This window comes from Lampris incognitus, chromosome 9 (assembly GCF_029633865.1).
Source record: "Lampris incognitus isolate fLamInc1 chromosome 9, fLamInc1.hap2, whole genome shotgun sequence".
In the NCBI taxonomy this organism is placed as follows: domain Eukaryota; kingdom Metazoa; phylum Chordata; class Actinopteri; order Lampriformes; family Lampridae; genus Lampris; species Lampris incognitus.
Window position 1 is genome coordinate 33,113,216 of NC_079219.1, and position 17,103 is coordinate 33,130,318.

Sequence of the window (17,103 nt, forward strand, 5' to 3'; positions counted from 1 at the left end):
GCTGCGGTCTAAGTGTAGCTGCTCTACATACTTTCACACACTATACAGCACGGTGACCTTCATTCACCTCTTACTCCCCCTCCATTCTCCATTTTCCAGTGGCGGCCATGACAACAGAGGTGAGCGCAGTGAGTGAGGCAGACACCGAAGGCAAGCAGGAGGTCAGGGGAGCCGAGCCGGAGCCCGAGAACAAACAGAAATCGGAGGCGGCGGCAGCAGCCAAGCCCGAGAAGGGCTCGGAGCCCAATCCTGCCGACAGTGCCACCTCCAACGCCGAGGAGGAGCAGCTGAAGCCTCGAACCCGCACCTCTGCTGGGAAAGGCCTGTCTCGCCTCTTTTCCTCCTTCCTCAAGCGCCGCTCCCAGTGCTCGGAGGGAGAGGGGTTTGAGGTCGAGAAAGCCAGCGAGGAAAAGGTGGACAGGGAAGAAAAAGCAGAGAAAGGAGAAGAAGAAAAGGTAGAGGAGGCAAAGAAGGCAGAAGTGCAGGAAGAAAAAACTGAGGTAAAAGAAGGGAAGAAGTGCGAGGAGGAGAACACGGAAAAGAAAGAGGAAGAGAAAAAAGTGGAAGAAAAAATTGAGAAGAAGGGGAGTAAGAAGAAAAAGAAAGAGGCAAAGAGGAAAGGAGAGGATAAAAATGAGGAGACAGTGAGAAAACCAGACAAGGAAGAAAAGGAGGAGGAAAAGGTGAAGAAGACAGGCGAGGACAAGGAGGAGCAGGCAGCAGAAAAGAAAGAGGAGGTAAAGGAAGAAAAGCTTAAGACAAAAGAGGGAGAACAGGAGGAGGCGAAAGAAGCAAAGGACAAAAAGGTGACAGTAGGGAAGGAGAGTAAAGAGGAGAAGGTTGACAAGAAAGACGTGAAGAAGAAAGATAAGGAGGAGAAGGCAAAGAAGAAGGAAGAGGAAAAGGCTAAGCGGAAAGCAGAGGAAGAGGAAAAAGTGAAAAAGAGAGAGGAGGAAAGAGCAAAGAAGAGAGAGGAGGAGAAGGCACGAGAGGCAGAGCGAGCAAAGAAGCGAGAGGAGAAGGCCAAGAAGAGGGAAGGGGAAAAAGCAAAAGAGGAGAAGGCCCAAGAGGAGGCCAAAAAGAAAGAGGAGGAGAAGAGGAAAGAGCAAGAAGAGAAGACAGAAAAGACGGAAAAGACGGAGAAGAAGGAAGAAGAGGGGGGAAAGAAGGAGGAGGAGGAGAAGGGAAAGAAAAAAGAGAAGGGAAAGAAGAAAGAGAAGAAGAAGGAGGAGGAGACGGAGTCAGCTGAAGAGCAGGTGAAAGCTCCCATTGCTGCTCCAGAGCCTGAGCTGAAAACTGAGCCAGAGACTGAACAGGCTCCTGACCAACATTCACTCAGCAGTGCCGAGTCTCAGGTGAGCTGGTCTTAACATATGCACATATTACACACTTATATGCACTTATTGCATATACAAATATTATACACACATTTCAAAGACAAATACACACTTATTACAGGCAAATATTACATTACATACTTATATAACATAGACAAATATTACACACCTAATACATAGAGAAATATGTGCATTAGCGGCTGATGAGTGTGCACGAAACAAGCTTGTACTGCCATGTATTAAGTTTTTTTCCTACATATATATATATACGTATATATATGTGTGTGTGTGTGTGTGTGTGTGTGTGTGTGTGTGTGTGCGCGCGTATTTCATACTAATTACATAGACAAATATTACACACTTATGTAAAAAAAAAGTTCACACTTATTGTACAAACATATCGTCACCATCTTAATATGATGGCCTAAGTCATAGTTTCAAGTTTTTCAAAAACAGAATAAACTGACAAATTTTGTTTCAGTTTATTCTGTTTTTTGAAAAACTTAAAATATGACTTAGGTCATTATTTTAAGAAGGTGACAATATTACACTTCATACATACACAAATATTACACACTTATTACATAGACAAATATTACACTGTTACATAGACACATCTTACACAATACATAGACAATTTTTAAATGCTTATTACACAGACGAATATTACACACGTCTTAGCTTCAGCAATATTACATTCTTATTACATAGACAAATATTACGCATTTAATGTGATGTCAGATTACCAGCAGCCGGCAACAAGTCATTTTCAATGGATGTTGGGGACCTGAAGCCACAAACGTACGCCCATCCCATGACATTGATGTCGTGGGCTACAAATCAATGTGGAGTTGGCCTCAATTTGTTTTTGCACTCCAATGATACAACAAAGCGTCAACCAATCATAATTTATGTTATTTCATCATTTTGCACTCTCTCAAAAGTGCCTCATGCCACTAGTTTGGAAGTTCAGATCTTTTTTACTGACTTTGAATCTCGTTCAGTAAAATTAACTAATTAACAAATCTGTTTTTCAAATCATTCTTTCATTTCATTCATTGGAAATAGTGTGGCACTGTAGCTGTCATCTGAGTGATGACAGAAAGAGCACGGTGCTCAAACACTAACAGCAACATGGTTTGCTTCACTTGGTAAAGTATACCACACAAGTTCACTTTTTTAAAGCTCTTAAGCAACCTTTTGGACCATAGCCTCTTGTTATTCAGTTGAAATGACTGATAACTTCAATTGCCTGTACGAGAGCACTGTGTCTATCAATAAAAAACTATCATTATATTCATTCTATGATATTCACATATATCATGTATTCTATGATATGATATTCACAAAAGCCTATCTGGTCATTGAAGACCCGTAGTGTGTGAACTCGTTCCAATGGAAAGCAAATTAAACATCTATTCAATAGCTACACAACACACAGCTAGAATGAATCAGTAGTTCCTACACTGTGAATATGCAGTGGTCATGTGACAAGTGAATGAGAGACTCAGACCTGGAAGACCCATTCGTGAATGAAATCTATAGTTCCTACACTGAGAATATGATAAGTGAACAAGATTCAGACTTGAAGACCCGTAGTTATGATCAGTGAACGAATCAGTTTTTCCCATAATAAGAATATGCAGCGGTCATGTGACAAGCGAACAGAAGACTCGGATCCGAAAGACCCGTTCATGAATTAATCTGAGCCTGTAGCTGTCACAAGTCACATGAGCGAATTGAGTGCTGTGCATGTGCGGCCCAGGGAAAAACGAACGAATCACTCACTGAGACAACTCGTTACTCCTGAGTCATACAAAAAATTACTTCAAAATGAATGAATCATTCACGAACGACACATCACTACATGCCATATACATGGAAGATAAACTTATTTTCACTGGTCCGCTCTGTTTCCAACACATGCAAGTCACAGCATTTGCAAGGAGAGTTCTTCACTCACAATCCGGGTTCATAACATGCAACCAAATAAAATGCACTGAAATTTATAGGCCACATAATTTATGATTTATAATGTATGATAAGCTATATTAACTAGGCTTTACACAATCTATTATTGAATTACAAATTCCATGATTTTTCCATTAGCTTTTTCAGATACCAAAAGAAGATAATTGTAAATTCATGGTGCGCAAGCCCATTACAACATGATCACAGTCGATGAGCGCTTGAACACCACTTGAAGGGCAACCCACCAACAATGTAATTCTGGCAATGCATGACCGTTTCGTAGCTTTGCCAGACATAATATGAATGTGCTGTTAATGATACATTTGTGAGAGAAAGCATGATAGTTTACTGCACATTGGAGGGGGAGGTAGTATGGGATTTGGACACTAGAATACACTCAAGGACACAAAGAGGGAGTAAACATGGCAAAGAAATCAGCAAGCAGCCAGAGAGTGAGTGAGTGAGATAGAGAGAGAGTGTAAAGATTGACACTGAAAGAGATTGCACTAGAGCAGCTTAGGTCTACACTCATCTTTGTTATAGCTTCAGGTCGTTTTTCTTTCTTGGTCATGAATTTTTAATTTTGCATGCTGCTTGCTCAGCAAAAGCAACTCCGCTCGTTTGATCTGAAAGTTCCAAAGAATCTAAAATGGATGTATGCAATAGTGGGGAAACACATTTGATTCATTGTTAAACTATCATACATACACTTCATAATATACCGATTTTTCTTTCCAAATGAAGGACAACATAATTTCTCACATCTTCCTTTTTGTCATGTGCATTGTCTTTAAATTACTTCACCAGCAGGCTCCAGAGGACCAAAAAGAAGCTCAGAAGGAGGCTGAGAAGGAGCCTGCGCTGGAAGAAGGGCAGGAGGAAGATACAGAGAAAACAAAGGAGGACCAAGTAGAACAGGAGGAAGAGGATAAAAAAGAAAAAGAAAAAGAGAAGGTTAAGGAAGAGGCCAAAAAAGAGAAGCCTAAAGAAGAAAAGAAGACAGAGAAGAAACCAGAAGAGGCCAAGCCCTCTAAAAAACAGAAAACCATGCAGTGCAAGGTCACGTTACTGGACGATGCTCCGTTTGAGTGTGAATTGGATGTAAGGCACCCCACCCAAATTATGTTCCATTTTAATATCCTGTTCTGTTCTGTCACAGCTGATTAGTAACATAGATGTTATTACCCGGTCTCTTGTTTAGAAACATGCCAAAGGCCAGGAACTGTTTATGAAGGTTTGTGACCACCTCAACCTGTTGGAGAAAGATTACTTTGGCCTGGCCCACTGGGAAACACCCACCAGCAAGGTAACCCACCTCTCTATTCTCCTCGGTGTGCAGGTATACATACATACACTGCATTAGGCGAAATTGTTCATTGTTTCAACTTGCAGCTGATGTTTGTCCTCTACAGACATGGTTAGATCCTTCCAAAGAGATCCGGAAACAGGTTTCGGGTGCCATCTACGAATTCACATTCAATGTGAAGTTCTACCCACCCGACCCAGCACAGCTCACAGAGGACCTTACCAGGTTATTGTCTCTGCTATCCCAGCTGACGCATCTCTTGCCAATATTCTCAATTATACAAGAAGAATTATGTTTTGTTTTTTTTCTTTATTTCGTATCTAATTTTCAAAACATGACCTGTGTTTCCTCACTTCTCCTGCAGGTACTACCTGTGCCTGCAGCTGAGGAAGGACATCATGAATGGAGTCCTGCCTTGCTCCTTCGTCACTTTGTCCCTGCTGGGCTCCTACACTGCCCAGTCGGAGCTTGGGGAGTACGACCCAGAAGTCCATGGGGAAGACTACGTCAAGGATCTGAGCCTGGCACCTGGACAGAGCAAAGAACTGGAGGAAAAGGTGATGGAGCTCCACCGAACATACAGGTAAAGTCCTAGGGAAGGCTGTGAGACTGCTAGGTTTGTGTGAAAAGTTGGTGACCACTCTTCAAAAAACTGCATATCTTGGGAGGTTTGATCAATAAGAGTATGCCTACTCCTATCAGGGTGTGAATTAACACCCTACAGAAGATTGACATTGTTTAAGGCCTGTACATTGGCAGATTGTAAAAAAAAACACCTGCAAAAGACCTTTCAAATGATTTTAACCATAAAATATATCTCTGATGTTTACACTTGTTTCACCCTTTTGAACTGGTGTGTTAAAGGTCAATGAGTCCGGCCCAAGCAGATATGTCGTTTCTGGAAAATGCCAAGAAGCTCTCCATGTATGGAGTGGATATACACCAAGCCAAGGTAGGAGTTCGAGTGAGTTATGTAACCTTTGTGGGGGTTAATGTCCTGTGGGTAAAACGTTGGGTGCATGTTTTTTAGGAAATTGAAAAGGTCCTAGCAGACAAGAGACCATAGTCCAGGTTCTCGGAATGCTTTGTTAAATACTCTGTCAGCCTTGACCCCCCTTTTATTCCATAACAACAAGCTTGCATAATATCAGATGCATCCAGATATTAATTACAAAATTGATGTTGGCTTTTTCTGAAAAAAAAAAAAAATAAAATTTGAAAAACATATCCTCAAAGTATGGCAAGGGTTGCCTTCTAGTGGCCAGTTACTGTAAATGCATGATAAGTTTTATGATGTCCAGTGTATGCAACATGGTGAAAAAAGGCTCAATATTTATAATTATTCCTTTTTGTTTGTGTACACTCAGGATCTTGATGGCGTTGACATTATGTTGGGGGTTTGCTCCAGTGGTCTGATGGTTTACAAAGACAAGCTGAGAATCAACCGTTTTCCATGGCCCAAAGTGCTCAAAATCTCCTACAAACGCAGCAGCTTCTTCATCAAGATCCGAGCCTCAGAGGTAAACTTGCAAATGACATTTTCCTTTCATACCCGTTGACTTATTCCATTTTTCTTTTTTTTTCTTTTATTAAGCTATCAGAGCTGGCATTATTCCACTTTCAGTTCAGTCAATTCCAACCATAAATGGAAACTACAATTTATTTGCTAATGATGAGTGATTTCTACTCGTCAAAAGTTAGATTAACCATTTTTTAATCCAGATTTCATTAAACCTTTGTTGGGAATCCTTTAGAATCACATAGACAAAAACTTCACTGATTGCTTCAATATTGATACTTGCAGTATTTGAACTGTCACATTAGATACAGTCACATACTTTTAAAGTAAAGAAACCTGTATTATAATGACTAACAAAGCAGACGTAGCAAGAAATATGTCTGCAGAAGCACGAAATAGTCATTTTAATTTCATAGAAAGCATGTTTCCCTACTAATTTTTTTTTCTCAAATGAACATAATAAGTTGTTTGACTGTACTGTGAGCTTCCCGTTGTGATAAAGGAGCTGTATCATGGTTTTTGAAGGCTTAAATGATTACTCCATTGTTCTGTGTTGAAGCCAGGCGAGAAGATTCAGGGGACTGAAAAGTTTCTTATTTGTTGTTTTTTTCACCATTCTAAATGATGTCAATGAAGTCTGGGTTCATATAAAGTGAACCTAGCCCTTCATCTGCAGAAAGCTTGGATTGGGCAATTCTTTCATGATGAAAGCTAATCAGTTTTTAGTTTTGAAGATTGAATTGAACATATTAAAACCAGCTCCTGGTTGTTAATAAACTGCTACATTTATCATTATCTTTATTTTGACATTATCACAATGTCCTCAACATGATGTGATTATCTGGGATAACGTTCCATTGGGTAAACTAAATTACACCAGGTTAATTAATATTCTTTTTACCTACAGCAAGAGCAGTATGAGAGCACAATTGGCTTCAAATTACCTAACTACAAAGCTGCCAAGAAGCTGTGGAAGGTTTCTGTGGAGCACCATACCTTCTTCAGGTAAAAACAGACATTATTATTTTCTTGAATGGTCTCCTCTTTCTCTGCCTGGCAACAGAGGCCATTCTCAGTTGTCTATCTCCTACCTAATTGGCTAACTGGTCCGTGCAGCTTATCCTCTCATAGTAGTTATATTAGCTAAGTGGTAGTTAAACCAAGGAAGAAAAGCCCTGACCCTTTGGTATTGAGCTCAGAACTAATCCTCAATTTTCTTTTTTTGCCATGTAACAAGTGAGCATACAGTCTTGTCACTGACTTTTGCATATGACATTGGTTCTTTCTAAGAACTGCAAAATTATGGGCAGTAAGACAGTGTGGGGAATTTGACAGAATTTTCAAATACTCTAATCCCACTATTTGGAGTGGTCTCTTTCGTGAGGTTGTCTCTGAACATGAAGTGTATTAAATGTTAGATGGTTGAGGGGAATCCAGGTAGCGTAGCGGTCTATTCCATTGCCTACCAACACGGGGATCTCCAGTTTGAATCCCCATGTTACCTCCGGCTTGGTCGGGCGTCCCTACAGACACAATTGGCTATGCTGCACTAGCACCTCCTCTGATCAGTAGGGGCGCCTGTTGGGGGGAAGGGGGAACTGGGGGGAATAGCGTGATCCTCCCACGTGCTACGTGCCCCTGGAGAAACTCCTTACTGTAAGGTGAAAAGAAGAGACTGGCGACTCCACATGTATCAGAGGAGACATGTGGTAGTCTGCAGCCCTCGCCGGATCAGCAGAAGGGGTGGAGCAGTGGCTTGGAAGAGTGGGGTAATTGGCCGGATACAATTGGGGAGAAAAATGTGGGGAAAAAAATGTTAGATGGTTGAAGATTAAAATGAGCATTTTGTGTGTTTCTCAGGGTCTCAACAGTAGAGCAGCCCTCTTCCCGTCGCTTCCTGGTCCTGGGTTCTAGGTTCCGATACAGCGGACGTACCCAGGCCCAGACCCGCCAGGCCAGCTCCATGATTGACCGCCCAGCTCCTCGCTTCACACGCTCTGCCAGCAAGAGGCTGTCCCGTAACCTAGATGGAAGCATGCGTAAGTATTCGAGGGGGTGTCGTAACTATGTTGTATGTTGGCGTCATTGTGATAAGTGTGCATCAATGACGTAAGATTGTACAACTGTACAATCAGCACCTCTCTAACTTCTCCTACTCTTGCAGCTGGAGATGATACACTCCAGTTCTTGCAGCAGCTTTCAGTCTTAAACAGTTCCGAGGTTGATGATTCGTTGCTGATGCTGGAATCTGACAAACCAAAGGCATATCCAAAACCAGGTACCGGGACCGGTGTGAAGCCTCATCAGAGCTCTTTGCTGTATTGGCAAAATGTATCTCATTCTGGCTTGCTAACAACCATTTTGCATTCGTATCACATCAGTTAACAAGAGGGTCTAGCCGAGTTAACTTGCTTTCATACCAGCTAACCTTAAATATCTTTTGTTGTGACTGCAGTGCACAAGGCCAACTTCTTAGGGAGGTGACCTGTTATGAACTGTGGATGATGACACCCACCATGTACTTCCCCTGGCATTATCCCAGGGTAGCCTCAGTCACCATGGATCGCTGGCCACGCAGCTATGACTCGCATAGCTACCTCACAGCTTTTGGCTATTAACATCCGGATTTTGATTTTGATAGAAAAAAGAGGAATTTGTCCACCCATTACATTTTAACTTCTTACAAATGTTTCTGGTCCATGAGTCTGTCTTATGTGTTGAACACTGGATCTCACTTGGCCTTCTGCTTTTAGCAATTTACATTCTACATCTAAAATGATTCAGATTGTTCCAATGGCTAGCACCAATTAAGCTTTGATCTCTTTGGCCTGGTCAGTACACACATCAAGTCCATCAGAATAAACAGGCATGTTGCCACAGCTTTACTTTGGCTTTGCCCTAACCTCAGGAACTGGAGTCACTTACCGTTGGATTGGCGCTTAACATTTGGCTTGGCCAGGAGCATACTAAAAGTGTTGTGAAGCATTGTCTACATCTCAAAAGCGGAACCATTGCATGAGATTCATTGCGCTGTCATCTTTCCACAGCCAGAGAGGAGTTTGTAAAGACTTTCACACAGTCCCTGAAGGAAGGGCAGTCGTATCAGACGGTCACAGAGACCTGGCGGGAAACTGAGAGTGGGTTGACTGGCTCTCAGATCATCACCCAGACTTTCAGTCAGTCACGGCAGGATTTGGCATCGGATAAGAAATGGCAGGATACAAAGAAAGATGACTGGTTTGTCCTCTTCCAGCATCATACTTCCCTTCCCATTGCCCCAACTTTCGATTTTGTGAGACAACCAGGTATCTATCACAGAAATGCCTGCAGGTGTTTATCCTAATTTTGATGTGAATATTTTCTGGGAAATGAAAATAAAATGTCAAGTGAAATTTAGAAGTTTGCCACAAAGAAACCTGAACCCTTGGAATAGACCTTGGTCACATATCTAGGAACTATTACATCCTTTAATTTCAACTGGCTGCAGTTTTTGTTATGATTTTTTTTTTTTGCCCATTGGGTGTAAAATCTTGAGTGAGTGAGTTTGTTAGTAAGGTTTAAGATGTATTTGTGGAAATATGGCTTGATAACCTACTTCTGTGACATGAAATTAATTGTGTGTGGTTAAACACAGCCAGCAAAAAAAAGGCCCTTAAGCAGCACACAATATGCATCTCATTTTAGTTCCCCTCTTACCTCTGCTGTGTTCTGTCTACTGTGCTCCTCCCAGTATCTCCCCCAGCTGGAGTCCAACTACAGGAGATATATGTTCAACATGTTGGTGAGACAGAGCAACAGGTTCAGACTAGTGAGGAGGTCACTGAGGGGTTACAGGAAATGATAACCTTGGTAGACAAGATGAAAGAGGCAGAGGTTTTAGAGGAGAGGCTGAAGGAGGTCAGGGTGCTAGAAGAGAGGCTCCAGGAAGTCGATGAGCTGGCAGAGAGAATTCAGGGGGTAATAGAAGGGGAATTGGGCAAAGAAGAAGTTGAACAACTTAAAGATATGAAGACAGTAAAGGTCAAATCAGTCAGACAGAAAGATACAGTTGAGGAGGAGGTTGATGAGCTCGAAGAACAAATCAAGAAGATATTTTTGAAAGGCTTGTTGCCTGAAGAGGAACAGGGCATGATGGAGCAAGAGAGTGAGACAGAGGTGGTAGAAGAGAGTCTGAAAGATGATGGACTGAAAGCACGTCTGCGCGAGATAGAAAAAGAGTGGCAAGAGGAGGTTGAGGAGCGGTTGAAGTCTGGCTCTTCAGATTTGGAAGGAATCTCCCCTGAATTGGTGGTGCAGAGGATAGAAAAGAGGATTGGCTCTTCAGATTTGGAAGGGATGTCCCATGAAGTGGTGGTGCAGAGGATAGAAAAGAGGTCTGGCTCTTCAGATTTGGAAGGGATGTCCCCTGAAGTGGTGGTGCAGAGGATAGAAAAGAGGATTGGCTCTTCAGATTTGGAAGGAATCTCCCCTGAAGTTTTGGTGCAGAGGATAGAAAAGAGGATTGGCTATTCAGATTTGGAAGGAATCTCCCCTGAAGTGGTGGTGCAGAGGATAGAAAAGAGGACTGGCTCTTCAGATTTGGAAGGGATGTCCCCTGAAGTGGTGGTGCAGAGGATAGAAAAGAGGATTGGCTCTTCAGATTTGGAAGGGATGTCCCCTGAAGTGGTGGTGCAGAGGATAGAAAAGAGGATTGGCTCTTCAGATTTGGAAGGGATGTCCCCTGAAGTGGTGGTGCAGAGGATAGAAAAGAGGATTGGCTCTTCAGATTTGGAAGGAATCTCCCCTGAAGTGGTGGTGCAGAGGATAGAAAAGAGGACTAAGAAAATAGTGACTATTAAAGAGGAGAGGTGGCAGCAACCACAAGAGATGAACGAGAGGCAGGTACAAACTGGCCTAAGATCAGTGGAGAGGTTAGAAAAAGAGGAGACATGGCTTAAGATGGAGGAACTGGAGGAGAACATTGAGGGAGAGTTGGTAGAGCAGCAACACGATGAGGAGATGGTGGAGATGAATCTGAAGCGATTGCAGGTGGAAGACAAAGATGATTGGTTCATGCTTTCTGACCGCTCTCCATATAAGGCTGATTTCAAACTGCCAGGTATAGTATACCCCGGTACAATCAGCTTTTCTATCCCTGCTTTCAAGGAAACTATCAACAACTTGCAAGCATCACCTTGTTCTAACCATCTCGCTAACAACTCCCATTGCAAATCGGCATCGTGTGTTGGCTATATTAACTTTTTAAGAATCAATTTAAAGGTTTAAATATGTAACCATTTTGCTGTGGCTTCTTGTGTCTTATTTTTTCATCATAAATTGCTTAACTCAGTTGCTTGTTGAATCCACAGAGCTTTCTGTAAGATTTGCAGACACAAATGGCTTTTTTTTTTCCGGGTCTTGACGATTGCCCTACTCTTAGATTAACATGCTGTGAAAATTATGCACACTGTGCACATTATGCACACTCTTTGGCTTATTTATGACAATTATGTGTCAACTTTGTTATTTAGGCTGCTGTGAAATAACATTTATGGAGTAATATTTGGGAAAAGTACAGATGGGTATATTATAAGGTATAGAAAGCCTGATGGTACAGCAGGAGTGAGACATCTCCTCAAGAGTTAACACCAGCTCAGACATGGCCACTACCATTGACCGTTCCTATGTACTGCGTAGATTCATCAAATGCATGTTTCCAGAATGGAGCCTAACCCCGATCCCCGGCCAATGCTGCTTCTCATGTTGCCAACTTTTTTTTAGTTTTGCATGCTTAAGTCTATTCTTTAAGTATTTTGCTTCTTTACTCTCTTTGTGTCAGCTACCATGGTGAAACAGGCTCAGGTGGATGCCAAGAGCTTCACCTCAAAGCTAAACATCTCAACAGCTGAGGACATAAGAGAAGTCATAGTAACAGAGATAAAAACAGGTGGAGAAGAAGCAAAAAGTGTAAAAGAAATTCCCCCACTGCAGACCTTGAGGGAGACGGATGACAGCTGGTTTTTGTTGCTGGATGTTGTTCCCAGAGAAACCGCTTATGTACCACCAGGTATAGCTTCCATTCCCCTGTGCTGCTTCAAAGTCCTCTCAAATCATCAGTAATTCCCCCAAGGCTTCTGCAGGCATTTTTATTCTCACAGCACCTCCACTGTATGTAGTGTCTAAAGGGAATTATATGTTTTATCCAAGTTGCTGCTGAGGAGCATATTCAGATGTATCCAGAAGAACGCATCACTGCGGTTGAAATGACAGCAGTCGAGAAGAGAGAGGAGAGAACGGAGGTTGTTGTACGAGACGCAGAGATAAAACATGAGCATGACATAGCAGTCCTACAACCTGTGAAAAAGGTAGAAGATGACTTTTTTGTTCTACTGGATGTTGCCCAAAGAGAGCCATCTTTTGTTCCACCAGGTATTACCGTGCTTCCCCCCGTGCTGCTGCTTACATGGCCTATTAACTCTTAAAAGCTAATTTGTTGGCCTATAGGCTCTGATGTCTAAGCATCTTATCTGCTTTTCATCACAGTGGAGGAATATATCCAGGTTTATCCACAAAAGAGCATCTCTACTGCTGTTGAAGTGATGGCAGTAGAGACCAGGGAAGGGGTTATGGCTGAGGAGATCACAGTACAGAAAGAGGACAGCAAGCCTCCAATGCACATTATTGCAGAGCAGAAAATAACCCAGCAAGTGAGAAAAAGAGATGATGACTGGTTTGTGCTGCTGGATGTTGTTCCCAGAGAAACAGCTTATGTACCACCAGGTATGGCTTCCATCCCCCTGTGCTGCTTCAAAGTCCTCTCAAATCATCAGTAACTCCCCCAAGGCTTCTGCAGGCATTTTTTATTCTCACAGCTCTCCACTGTATGTAGTGTCTAAAGGGAATTATATGTTTTATCCAAGTTGCTGCTGAGGAGCATATTCAGATGTATCCAGAAGAACGCATCGCTGCGGTTGAAATGACAGCAGTCGAGAAGAGAGTGGAGAGAACGAAGGTTGTTGTACGAGACGCAGAGATAAAACACGAGCATGACATAGCAGTCCTACAACCTGTGAAAAAGGTAGAAGATGACTTTGTTGTTCTACTGGATGTTGCCCAAAGAGAGCCATCTTTTGTCCCACCAGGTATTACCGTGCTTCCCCCCCGTGCTGCTGCTTACATGTCCTTTTAACTCTTAAAAAGCTAATTTGTCGGCCTATAGGCTCTGATGTCTAAGCATCTTATCTGCTTTTCATCACAGTGGAGGAATATGTCCAGGTTTATCCACAAAAGAGCGTCTCCACTGCTGTTGAAGTGATGGCAGTAGAGACCAGGGAAGGGGTTATAGCTGAGGAGATCACAGTACAGAAAGAGGACAGCAAGCCTCCAATGCACATTATTGCAGAGCAGAAAATAACCCAGCAAGTGAGAAAAAGAGATGATGACTGGTTTGTGCTGCTGGATGTTGTTCCCAGAGAAACCGCTTATGTACCACCAGGTATGGCTTCCATCCCCCTGTGCTGCTTCAAAGTCCTCTCAAATCATCAGTAACTCCCCCAAGGCTTCTGCAGGCATTTTTTATTCTCACAGCACCTCCACTATATGTAGTGTCTAAAGGGAATTATATGTTTTATCCAAGTTGCTGCTGAGGAGCATATTCAGATGTATCCAGAAGAACGCATCACTGCGGTTGAAATGACAGCAGTTGAGAAGAGAGTGGAGAGAACGAAGGTTGTTGTACGAGACGCAGAGATAAAACATGAGCATGACATAGCAGTCCTACAACCTGTGAAAAAGCTAGAAGATGACTTTGTTGTTCTACTGGATGTTGCCCAAAGAGAGCCATCTTTTGTCCCACCAGGTATTACCGTGCTTCCCCCCGTGCTGCTGCTTACATGGCCTATTAACGCTTAAAAGCTAATTTGTCAGCCTATAGGCTCTGATGTCTAAGCATCTTATCTGCTTTTCATCACAGTGGAGGAATATGTTCAGGTTTATCCACAAAAGAGCATCTCTACTGTTGCTGAAGTGATGGCAGTAGAGACCAGGGAAGGGGTTATGGCTGAGGAGATCACAGTACAGAAAGAGGACCGCAAGCCTCCAATGCACATTATTGCAGAGCAGAAAATAACCCAGCAAGTGAGAAAAAGAGATGATGACTGGTTTGTGCTGCTGGATGTTGTTCCCAGAGAGGCTTCCTATTCACCCTCAGGTACCCTCCGCCATCTTATACTCCCATTCTTATACCCCCTGTCTTATCCCATCCAAATAAATGTAGTTTGCGATGGAGATTACTTGTGTTGTGCATACTAAACAGAGATGATGCCTGTGCTTTTGGCCTATGGAATTTTCTGTGGCACTTACCGCTTTGGTTGAAGTTGAAGTATGAATCATATTCATTTTCAGTTTCTAAGGAAGTACCGAGAGAGGTTTATCCAGCTATCACTGAAACTCCAGTAGCTGAAGTGAAGACCATAGAGCAAAAAGGGTTGTCTGTGTCCGATCCGATTGAACCAGTTAGACAGCAGCCTACCTGGCCGCTGGTTGAGAGAGACGATGACTGGTTTGGGCTGTTTGGTGCAATTCATGAGAAGACAGTCTTAGTGCCACCAGGTATATCGTTTACCACATCATTATTTCATCTGAAACTGACTTCCTGTGTCACACATACGTCCATTGTTGCACGTTGGTCTAAATTTTGATCTCATTATCAATTTTATCATTAGTTTCACACATTAATGCTAGGGTCTCTCAGTTACATTGATTTTATCCTCTTGTGTCAGTTGCTTCTGTTGAGCCTATTCCGGACGTAAGCAAGACCACAGTTGTCGAGGAGAAAATCATAGAGACCAGAAAATGGGAGAAGGTGATAATTACTGAGGACAAAAAGCAAGAAGAGATACGTCCTCCTGAAATTAAACTGGTCAGAACATTACCGCCATTGGAAAGAGAAGATGATTGGTTTCTCCTGTTGAATGTTATCCGTGAAAAGTCCGTCATCATACCACCAGGTACTTTTCATTTGCACTCGCCTGTAAAACTGACCTCTCCCCTCCACTAAAAATTACTTTTGGTGTTACATATGGCTAACAACTAAACACTTGTTGCTTTTTGGGTTTGCTGTGAACATGAAATGATGGTGTAAATCAGTTTAGTTTGCAATAGTTTGAAGTTAAGTTTGGGGCAACAGTACTTAGATCACCTATGTTCTTCTGGGTCAGTTGCTCGGGCTGAGCGTGTTCAAGATGCGGTGCCAGCGGTTGGGCCAAAACAAAGCGTGGCAGTGGATGATGTGAGACCACCAGAGGCACTAGTGAAGGTGTCTTCTGTTGAGACAAAACCCCCGCAACCAAAAAAGTTGGACGATGACTGGTTTGTGCTGTTTGATGTTGCAGCGAAAGCACCAGGTATTCATCCCACTATGTTGTTGTGCTGTTATTGTATCAATCTGTTAAAAATGTATCAATATGGGCATCCAGGGTAGTGTAGCAGCCTAGTCCACTGCCTTCCAACATGGGGATCGCCAGTTCAAATCCCCGTGTTATCTCCAGCTTGGTCGGGCGTCCCTCAGACACAATTGGCCATGTCTGCGGGTGGGAAGCCAGATGTGGGTATGTGTCCTGGTTGTTGCACTAGCGCCTCCTCTGGTTGGCTGGGGCACCTGTTCAGGGGGAGGGGGAACTGGGGGGAATAACGTGGTCCTCCCATGTGCGACATCCCCCTGGTGAAACCCCTCACTGTCAGGTGAAAAGAAGTGGCTGGCGATGCCACATGTATGGGAGGAGGCATGTGGTAGTCTGTAGCCCTCCCCGGCTCGGCAGGGGGTGGAGCAGTGACTGCGACGACTCGGAAAATAGGGTAATTGGCCAAGTACAATTGGATTGATATATATATATATATATATATATATGTATATATATTTATCAATCTAATGATGATTGTTTGATGCAGTGAAGTTGTTGTAACTATTAAGATGACCATAATGCTGCATCCTATTATTGAGAGTGGTCTAGTGTATCATTCAATGGCTAGATGTTGAGATCAAGATCAAAATAGTGCCGGCCACAACCAATAGAGAGCGTGGAAGATGATTGGCTTTTGCTATTCGAAACACTTAAATGAAAACTAAAGAGATGCCAGCAGGTGCTTTACATCTCCTGTCTTTCTTTATGTTTAAGACAAGCGAGTATTTAATTACAAATCAGCAAATGGCAGAGGTTGATGTTTTTGTTTGTAAGTAATTTTTTTTTTTTTGCGTGTTTCTTTACCTCAGTCGCCATGAGCGAACAAGTCTATGCATATCCTGAGGTAAGACGCACTAAAGTGGTTACAGCCACAGAACAGAGAACACAGAGGAGGGTTGTTATGGCACACGAGGTGTGGCAACAGCAAAGCATGGTGGAGCAGAGAGCATCTCAGCCACTGAGACAGGTGGAAGATGACTGGTTCATTCTTCTGGATGTGGCCCCTAAAAAATCAGGTACCCTCACCTTTCTAGGCTGCAGTCCATCGTGACTGTTATATTAAACATGCTCCAGATCATCTGAAGTATATGCTATACTTGTGAAACTTTATATACTTTAGTTGAATCAATTTATAGCATACATCATCTTTTATTTAAGAAATGGTTTGCCATATATGTATATTAAGTAACAGTAAGTTGCAGTATGTAAATTTCCATGAGAGTACAAAACATCAGGACCAATTTAGTTTCTACTTTTTCATCTTTACCTTCCCCTCATGACTGAAGGGTCATGAATTCATTTAAATTGGTGAAATTTATTAGGAATTGTACATTTGATCTGGATCCAGTTAGTCCATCTCATTTCATTAAAAGCCATGTAGTCAGGGCGTCCAGGTAGCGTGGAGGTCTATTCCGTTGCCTACCAACACAGGGATCGCAGGATCAAATCCCCGTGTTACCTCCAGCTTGGTCGGGCACCCCTACAGACACAATTGGCCGTGTCTGTGGGTGGGAAGCTGGGTGTGGGTAG

The 17,103-nt window shown here is 42.7% G+C and overlaps 1 protein-coding gene across 1 annotated transcript in view; it reads left to right on the forward strand.

The window, feature by feature from the left end:
• Positions 1-134: 134 nt before the first annotated feature.
• The window catches only part of LOC130118528 (uncharacterized), a 31,591-nt gene continuing 14,622 nt past the window's right edge, over positions 135-17,103 (forward strand). Inside the window, exons 1-23 of the mRNA XM_056286977.1 lie at positions 135-1,355; positions 4,116-4,409; positions 4,510-4,614; positions 4,721-4,839; positions 4,979-5,197; positions 5,479-5,566; positions 5,982-6,134; positions 7,041-7,138; positions 7,994-8,172; positions 8,298-8,411; positions 9,181-9,438; positions 9,864-11,231; positions 11,952-12,179; positions 12,320-12,541; positions 12,656-12,892; positions 13,033-13,254; positions 13,371-13,607; positions 13,749-13,970; positions 14,085-14,321; positions 14,516-14,722; positions 14,893-15,120; positions 15,331-15,516; positions 16,383-16,589. Coding sequence (XP_056142952.1) covers positions 4,356-4,409; positions 4,510-4,614; positions 4,721-4,839; positions 4,979-5,197; positions 5,479-5,566; positions 5,982-6,134; positions 7,041-7,138; positions 7,994-8,172; positions 8,298-8,411; positions 9,181-9,438; positions 9,864-11,231; positions 11,952-12,179; positions 12,320-12,541; positions 12,656-12,892; positions 13,033-13,254; positions 13,371-13,607; positions 13,749-13,970; positions 14,085-14,321; positions 14,516-14,722; positions 14,893-15,120; positions 15,331-15,516; positions 16,383-16,589 — 5,188 coding nt within the window. The 5' untranslated portion in view covers positions 135-1,355; positions 4,116-4,355. The remainder of the gene's footprint in view (positions 1,356-4,115; positions 4,410-4,509; positions 4,615-4,720; positions 4,840-4,978; positions 5,198-5,478; positions 5,567-5,981; positions 6,135-7,040; positions 7,139-7,993; positions 8,173-8,297; positions 8,412-9,180; positions 9,439-9,863; positions 11,232-11,951; positions 12,180-12,319; positions 12,542-12,655; positions 12,893-13,032; positions 13,255-13,370; positions 13,608-13,748; positions 13,971-14,084; positions 14,322-14,515; positions 14,723-14,892; positions 15,121-15,330; positions 15,517-16,382; positions 16,590-17,103) is intronic.